Genomic DNA, 9,295 nt, shown 5'->3' on the forward strand with positions numbered 1-9,295 from the left:
GTTCCAGCGGGTTTATGCCTAGATAAACCCGCCTAGATAAACCGTTTAGTGGTGTCATCCTGACACCACTAAACGGTTTGTTGTCACTGAACATCCAGTACCATCTCTGGCGCTGTCACAATGGTTAGACCAGGACTCGGGAAGCCTTGCAGAAGGCTGCCAACCGCCAGCATCACTACATGGACCGGCTTCAAAGACCAGAATCCCTGGGCAGGAGGTATGGCTATCCGCTAAAGACATTCCTCTCAAAGTAACTTCCATAAACTGGCAGCCTGGTTCATTGGGCCCTATGAGGTTGACACTGTCATCTAATCCTCTGCTGTCAAACTCAAACTCCCAGCATCTCTAAGGATCCATACGTCTTCCACGTATCCCAGATCAGACCAGTCCCCAGATCAGACCAGTACTCTCCAGTCCTAGATTTCTAGATGGTACAAAGTTAGTATGGATGTAGAATTCAGTGAATGGATCTCAGCGTCACCATCTAAAATTTATATAAATCTCTGGTACACTTACAGGGAGTGCAGAATTATTAGGCAAGTTGTATTTTTGAGGAATAATTTTATTATTGAACAACAACCATGTTCTCAATGAACCCAAAAAACTCATTAATATCAAAGCTGAATGTTTTTGGAAGTAGTTTGTTGTTTGTTTTCAGTTTTAGCTATTTTAGGGGGATATCTGTGTGTGCAGGTGACTATTACTGTGCATAATTATTAGGCAACTTAACAAAAAACAAATATATACCCATTTCAATTATTTATTTTTACCAGTGAAACCAATATAACATCTCCACATTCACAAATATACATTTCTGACATTCAAAAACAAAACAAAAACAAATCAGCGACCAATATAGCCACCTTTCTTTGCAAGGACACTCAAAAGCCTGCCATCCATGGATTCTGTCAGTGTTTTGATCTGTTCACCATCAACATTGCGTGCAGCAGCAACCACAGCCTCCCAGACACTGTTCAGAGAGGTGTACTGTTTTCCCTCCTTGTAAATCTCACATTTGATGATGGACCACAGGTTCTCAATGGGGTTCAGATCAGGTGAACAAGGAGGCCATGTCATTAGTTTTTCTTCTTTTATACCCTTTCTTGCCAGCCACGCTGTGGAGTACTTGGACACATGTGATGGAGCATTGTCCTGCATGAAAATCATGTTTTTCTTGAAGGATGCAGACTTCTTCCTGTACCACTGCTTGGAAGGTGTCTTCCAGAAACTGGCAGTAGGACTGGGAGTTGAGCTTGACTCCATCCTCAACCCGAAAAGGCCCCACAAGCTCATCTTTGATGATACAGCCCAAACCAGTACTCCACCTCCACCTTGCTGGCGTCTGAGTGGGACTGGAGCTCTCTGCCCTTTACCAATCCAGCCACGGGCCCATCCATCTGGCCCATCAAGACTCACTCTCATTTCATCAGTCCATAAAACCTTAGAAAAATCAGTCTTGAGATATTTCTTGGCCCAGTCTTGACGTTTCAGCTTGTGTGTTTTGTTCAGTGGTGGTCGTCTTTCAGCCTTTCTTACCTTGGCCATGTCTCTGAGTATTGCACACCTTGTGCTTTTGGGCACTCCAGTGATGTTGCAGCTCTTGAATGAAACGCTTGATTGTTCGATGATCACGCTTCAGAAGCTTTGCAATTTTAAGACTGCTGCATCTAGTGATGTGACGTTCTGTATCGAGGCTTCGAAGCTTGTGTCGAGTAATGGAGGGGGCGTTTCCGCGAAGCGCGTATCGAGGCTTGCTTCATTTATGGGAGGAGCTGAAAATGATGACGTCCGAAGCCTCGCTGCCCGGCTAAACCACGTGACTGGTTCATGAAGCGGTTCGAACTTTGCCGCGAGCTATGACAGCAATATAAACCCCTCAGACTTCATTCAAAATGTGGGTGTTTGATGGAGAGTTGCGGTTAGTGAGAGTTTGGAGAAAGTTTGGAGAGAGTTTGGAGGTTTAGGAGAGTGAGGAGAGAAAGTCAGGAGAGAATGGAGCCAGCTAAGAAGAGGAGGATGTCCTCCCCTGTGTGGGAACATTTTGATTTTATTCCTCCCAACAAGGTATATAAATTTCTACAGAAGATGTATTTTCATAATACTGGTGGTGCAATACAATTTATGTTAAGCTGTCTTTACTTTTGTACAAGGTGAAGTGTTTGCTATGTGCCAGGGAGCTGGGATATAACAACAACACCTCATCCATGCTCAGGCACTACAGAGCTTTGCATGAGAATAAGGGGAACACCGATTGTGGAGCAAGACCAGGTGAGCCATCAAATGCCATGATAATATAGCATGCCGTAATGTTACTAAATGATAGAGCAATATTATACAACTGTAATAAGTTACGTGTGTGATATTTATATTTGTGCTTTGTTTTTATTGTCTTTCCTCAGGAGAACAATCTCAAATAGATGGAGACCTGGTTAGCATGGTGATTGAGGACTCCCAGCCATTTAGCATTGTGGAGGACAAAGGATTTAAAAGATTTGTTAAATCATTAAATCCTAGCTATGTTCTCCCCACTAAAAAGGTTATAAAAACAGTGACAATGTAGTTTTTACAGAATAAAATGTGAAGAGGCAGGACTGAGGCGCAAAGCCTCAGTGTGTAGCTGTCCATACCTCAACGTTACAAAAGCACAACCACTGTCCATACTCCAACCACACCTCACCTCACAGTAAATGATCATTTCCATTTTAAGCATTTCCAAATGATCATTTTCCATACTGCCAGCATAAATATACACAGTATACTGCCATCCTTTTGTTGTTGACATTTACAGGCTGTGTGCAAAATGCCACACGCTTCAAATTCATGCCAACTAATATGTTCACGTCCACTAGATGTCCTACTAGAGCAAATGAAGCTTCACGAAGCTTTGCGCTGGGGTGAACCAATTGGATGAAAGGCTTCAGTGCTTCATGAAGCTTCATCTGCCCATCACTAGCTGCATCCCTCTGCAAGATATCTCACTATTTTTGACTTTTCTGAGCCTGTCAAGTCCTTCTTTTGACCCATTTTGCCAAAGGAAAGGAAGTTGCCTAATAATTATGCACACCTGATATAGGGTGTTGATGTCATTAGACCACACCCCTTCTCATTACAGAGATGCACATCACCTAATATGCTTAATTGGTAGTAGGCTTTCGAGTCTATATAGCTTGGAGTAAGACAACATGCATGAAGAGGATGATGTGGACAAAATACTCATTTGCCTAATAATTCTGCACTCCCTATAATGTAACCTAACTCTGACCATGAAACCACAGCCAAGGTGCACCAGTCACACACTGTTCTTTAATTTAAATCACATCACATCACATCTACCTCAGTTTGTTTTGCAGCATGTGAAACAAGCATGAAGAACAAAATGTGCATGTGAAACATCCTGCATGCACACCTGTTCCTAGCAGGTGCAGGATTTTGGAGTGATATTTGCACTGGTGAACACTGGAAAACTCATGTATATTAGATCTTTTAACATCAAAATATAGATTGATATTTGATTATTTTTGCTTATATAAGTTCTTCTGTCCTGGAGTTTTGGCACTGCACAGTCTGACCTTTCTTTCAGAACGTTTCTGGGAGGTCTGCTCCTGAAAAGTCTTGAATGTTTTCTACTCAGAAACACAATTTTTTGATATTTTCCTTGTTAGATTATGTGAACACACACCTCATTGCTTCAGATCATCAGACAAACTTCTGTGTTTATTGTGGAGCTCACACTTGCTGGTGATCAGTTCATCAAATGCATTTGAATAAAAGCACCTGACAGCTACTTACTTTCTCAATTCCTTTAGAAGCAGTAATTGTGTACATAGTGTTTAACAAATGGCTGTGTTTTGCTTTAATATGTGTTAAGAAATAAGGACAAAATGTCATTGTTTAATTTAATGACTGGTGGAGGAGAAAAAACACCTGACAGAAACTTCTTAAAGGAGACAAACAACTTGTGGTTCTTATCCTCTAATCTGGTGTTTCCTAGGCGATACTCGCCCCACCCTGACAGTCCTGTCCCCCTCCGTTAAGGAACTGGAGCAGGGAAAGGCCACATTAACATGTCTGGCCAACAAGGGATTCCCCTCAGACTGGAGTCTGTCCTGGAAGGTGGATGGAAGAAGCAGCAGTGACGGGGGGAGAGCAGGAGTCCTGGTGTGCTGCAGAATGACGGCCTGTATAGTTGGAGAGAGGTGAAACGTCTTCGAGCAACTTTAGACTTAGACTACGGTGACCTGGATGACTGAGAACCTTCACAGACAGTAGAAAAGGTTGTATTTTCTACTGTAGGTTATATTTTTTATTGTAACAACCACAAACATGTTTATTGAATCATATTTCATAACTTTCATAACTTTGAATGCAAATATAAATTGTCAATTTTAAAATCATATGCACAAGTTTTGCAAACAACGAAGTTATTTGCAGCCATTTACCTTTTACCCTTTAAAAAAAAACATTTAAAACTATTTATATAATAATCAGCTGTTCTGCATTTAATAAGATGGCACACAAATTATTTGTGCCACTCCAAAAAAAATAATTTCTGTCCACTATAAAGGAGAACATCACAGCCTGATACCTGCAGGTCTGACAGCAGCAGGTGGATCACTCCTGTTCTCTAACTGGAGACAGCAGTCACCTCATTATTCTGACACACAACACAAAACTATCCACAACACTACACAAGACAACACATTAACTACACACTCCAAACACGCTAAACGTCACAAATCTCTCACATCTCAAAACTCGCTCTCTCTCTTTTTCTGCTGTCTTTCTCTCTCTCTCTCTCTCTCTCCGTCACTTCTAAAACTTCCCCCTCTTCCTAAACAACCAAATGTCATGTTGCCATATAATTTTTTGATTGGTCGACATGGTGCATTTTTCCACCAACACGAAAGGGGTGATTTTTGTTTTGTTTTGTTTTTTTTGGTCATAAGCAGAGAGTGCTTGCTCGCGCTGTCCTTAGACAGTAAACGTGATGAAACTATTGAGGAAAAAACACGCGTACATATTGTTTATCATGACTCTGGTTTTACGTGGCCTATCAACACAATTTTAAAACTGGTATATATCACCTTGTTGCTTTGTCTTTCAGTGGTCATGTGACTGGCATATCACAACTACTTTATTCTTCCTCAGTCAAACAGCAGCACTCATGCGATGTTGTTTGGCCCCCTTAGCTCCAGGTGTTGTGCCAAAAAGTGATCGTCTGCCAGACAGTGAATGCTATCCGCCGGACCTCGCGCAGCTGCTTAAAGATGTAGCACCGAGATTACTTACATAGACAGCTACTTCTGTGCAACTGATATAAGATGCAGTAAGCTGAACACAGCTTCAACCATCTGTTTGTTGAAACATAGTAACGCAACCGCATTTTCTTGTTAGTAACGGTAATGGTGTTGCAACGATAGAAATAGCAACTAGTTAGTCGTTACTGAAAAAAGTAACGCCGTTACTTATAACCGTTATTCCCATCAGTGGAGGCCACCCAGGGCTCCGAGACTCTGGTCTCAAAGATACTGAGCAGAGATCAGAGACAAACAACTTGTGGTTCCTGTCCTGTAATCTGATTGGTGTTTCCTAGATGACACCCGCCCCACCCTGACAGTGCTGCCCACCTCCATTAAGGAGCTGGAGCAGGGGAGGGCCACGCTCACATGTCTGGCCAACAAGGGCTTCCCCGCCGACTGGAGTCTGTCCTGGAAGGTGGATGTAAGAAGCAGCAGTGACGGGGAGGAGAGCAGGAGCCCTGATATGCTGCAGAGTGACGGCCTGTATAGTTGGAGCAGCACCCTGAAGCTCTCTACATACCAGTGGATGAAGATGGGCTCTGTAACCTGTGAGGCCACCCGGGCTCCCAGACTCTGGTCTCAAAGATACTGAACAGAGATCAGTGTTCACATTTGTGACCTGACTCACTGAGACTCCGCTGCTGCCCTCAGTCTGTTCTCTCTCTGTCTCTGTTTCACTCTGATTTCAAATGTTATGTTTTACTGCTTGTAGTATTGCTAATGATTGCTAAGCCAGACTTTAGAAAAGATGAAACTAAACAGGAGATATAAACAGTGTGCAGTCCCTCATGAGGTGTGACACCTGGTCAACTTACTTATCTGCTCTTATTCATGTGTATTGGGGACAAAATAGAGTATTCTTTATTTATTTATTTTTACATATTAATTTATTTATCTTAACAACAAAATTATTTATTTATTTTAACAACAAAGTCCAACAAACTCTATTTAATTTAAAAAGAGGCTTTTGCACATCTAGTGTTATATTTTTGGAAAAGTTTTGTGGGGCGGTTCTGTCCATTGACCCATTCAGTCATTGTCTTCTGCTTATAAAAAGTGGTGGGTTGTGGTATCAGCAGACTCCAGATACATCCTGGACTCTATTGATGATCAAAGTCTTTGTTTGATCAACTGCCTGGAGTCCCTGATACAGATAAATGAGGAGTTTGGGATTTTCTAAGTCTCTGTCTTGTTCACAATATAATCAGGGTTAGGAGTGCGGAGAGCATCACAATACATATTTACATTATTTACAATTTGATATTTTGATTAGATTAACCAATGAGCTCAAGGATTAAGATGAAAGAAAAAGATAAAGTGGACTAATTCATCTAATTGTATTTTTCTGTGATTGACCTTTGAACTTTGAATTTGTGTATTTATTTTAAACAATGTTAAACCTGAAGTCAGTGTTTGTGTTTTTATCTTTAGTACTGAAACCTTCTGTTGCCATGGTTCAGCAGTGATGCCTGTCTGTTGCCATAGTTACTGAGCTCAGAGTGGGAAATGAAAGATCAGCAGAGTTGAAACTTCTTCTACTGAAATCCACAGCTGGCAGTCCTTCTCTGAGCAGTGGTTGGAGCTGCAGCAGGTGAAGGTCATGCTCGTGTCTGACCAACAAGGTCTTCTCCTCAGACTGGAGTCTGTCCTGGAAGATCATCGTAGCATCAATGCTAACTTCTAAAGTGTTTCTGTTTGAGTGCAGCTGTTGGTCAGTTCACTCTGACCATCTACTGATGCTAAAAGCAGCTGCTAAAAGGCCAGTACAAAGCAGCAAACACATATTTGAAGCTGCTGGTGCCTCTGGAGTCCTGCGAACATCAAGGTGTAGGATCCTCCAGACACTTGCAGTTGTGCATAAACCTTCTATTCGGGCACCCCTAACCAATGCTCACAAGCAGAAACAGCTGCAGTGGGCCCAGAACTACAAGAAGACTAATTTTCGAACCGTCCTGCTCACTGATGAGTGCATTGCAACCCTGGATGGTCCAGATGGATGCAGAGGTGGATGGTTGGTGGACAGCCACCATGTCTCAACAAGGCTGCAACATCAGCAATGAGGTGGTGGAGTCATTTTTTGAGCTGGAATCACAGGTAGAGAGCTGGTTGGCCCCTTTAGGGTCCCTGAAGGTGTGAAAATGACCTCTGCAAAGTATGTGGAGGTTCTGACTGATCACTCGCTTCCATCCGTGCCTTACACAACAAAACCATCTTCATGCAAGACAATGCATCATCTCATGCTGCAAGGAACACCTCTGTATCATTGGCTGCTATCGGCATAAATGGAGAGAAACTCATGGTGTGGCCCCCATTCTTCACTGACCTCAGTCCTATTGAGAACCTTTGGAGCATCCTCAAACAAAAAAATATGAGGGTGGAAGGCAGTTCACATCCAAACAGCAGCTCTGGGAGGCTATTCAGACATCCTGCAAAGACATTCAAGTAGAAACTTTCCAAAAACTCACAAGTTCCATGGATGCAAGAATTGTAAAACTGAAATCAAATAAGGGGTCCTGTGTTAATATGTAACTTGACCTGTTTTTGGTTGAAATAGCTTTGATATCAGTAAAATTGATCTCCTAATGCAGACCTTCCCAAAGTCTGGGGCCTGCCCCCTGGGGGGGGGGGGCGCAGAGCCATTGCAGGGGGGCGCGGTATGAAAAGGGAAACAAAAACAAAAAACGTTTGGCACTGCTAGCACGGGGCGCCCACACAAACGCAAAGCAGGAGATGAAGCATAGCTGAATATGTTTCCGAACCAACTTCATTCTAAGCCAAAGGCTAGAAAATATGGTGAAGCATATCTTCCCTTTGGCTTCACCTGCACAAGTGCCAAGGTAGGTCTCCCCTGCATAATTGGTTTTCCCATCGTCGGGAGCACGCGTTGGGCTCTTCAAATCACGGACAAACAGTATCCCACATTCTTGATTTTTAGTTGACAAACACTTCTTGTGATGACTAACTACTCCTGACATTTTGGAGATGTTAGCTCTTTATACAGTAAAGTTACAGTGGGATACAAATAACATCAGGCTGATCCTGCCACGATTTGTTCCCCCTGTCTAAATCACGGACAAACAGTATCCCACAGTTGTGTTTTTAAACCCATTTTGCACAGAGACGCATTTTTTTTGAAAAATGTATTGATAGCAATGTTGAATATTATTACACAGGAAAAAAACAACTACACGTAAAATAATCACACCTTGAGGCCTCTGCCTTTCTAAATAGAGGGACAGTATCTGCGTGTGTATATGTAAGCGTGTAAAACCTGAAGACATAAAATACTGTTAATCTGACTATCTGCCATTCTGCAATTCATTTCATGTAAACAATAACTTGGCGCATAACGTGACGTGAAAAAAGGCACATACCTTTGACGTTGCGTGACGTACTCTTTATTCCTCGTCCACACGTAAACGCAAAAAAGGAGTTTTAAAAAATCTCCGTTTTTGGTGATTCGAAACGCCGTTTACGTGTGGACGAAACACCTGCGTTTCCAAAAATACCCGTGTAGGTGCGGACGTAGCGTAAAAGAGTTCGTAGTTTATTTTCTTACTACCTGTAATTTATTGCAGATTACTTGTATTTGCTTAATTGTTTACTAACTGTTTGAGGTGTGAAATAAACCGCAATGAAGCAAAATATGGGTGTGTGTGGTTGGAGGATGTGTTTGTGTGTGCATGTGAGCAAACATTTCTCTTGTAAAACAAAGGGGGGCCTAGCAAAAAAAGTTTGGGAACCACTGTCCTAATTAGGGATGGGTACCGGTATCCGGTGCCATTATGGCACCGGTTCTGACATAAACGGTAGTAACCAGACCGAAAAGCAGCGCACATTTCGGTGCTTTATTTCGGTGCTTTTTTTTCCTGAGATGTCATACACTTTGGATTCTAGCCAATCATTTTACCTTTCTGAGGATAGTAGGCGGGCCCAGGTACGTACGTTCTTTTAGAGCAGAGCTACAGATTAAAAACGCCCAAGGCAAAGCGGTG

General features: G+C 42.3%; 1 protein-coding gene across 1 annotated transcript; it reads left to right on the forward strand.

Annotated features, from left to right (window-relative positions):
- The first annotated feature begins 120 nt into the window (after positions 1-120).
- On the forward strand, positions 121-5,892 carry LOC120435555 (immunoglobulin kappa light chain-like). Its single transcript, XM_039605339.1, has 3 exons — positions 121-217; positions 3,992-4,180; positions 5,594-5,892. The coding sequence occupies exons 1-3, from the start codon at positions 121-123 to the stop codon at positions 5,890-5,892; spliced, it is 585 nt and encodes a 194-aa protein (XP_039461273.1).
- Positions 5,893-9,295: the final 3,403 nt, after the last annotated feature.

The sequence above is a fragment of the Oreochromis aureus genome, linkage group 22, assembly GCF_013358895.1.
Source record: "Oreochromis aureus strain Israel breed Guangdong linkage group 22, ZZ_aureus, whole genome shotgun sequence".
NCBI lineage: Eukaryota > Metazoa > Chordata > Actinopteri > Cichliformes > Cichlidae > Oreochromis > Oreochromis aureus.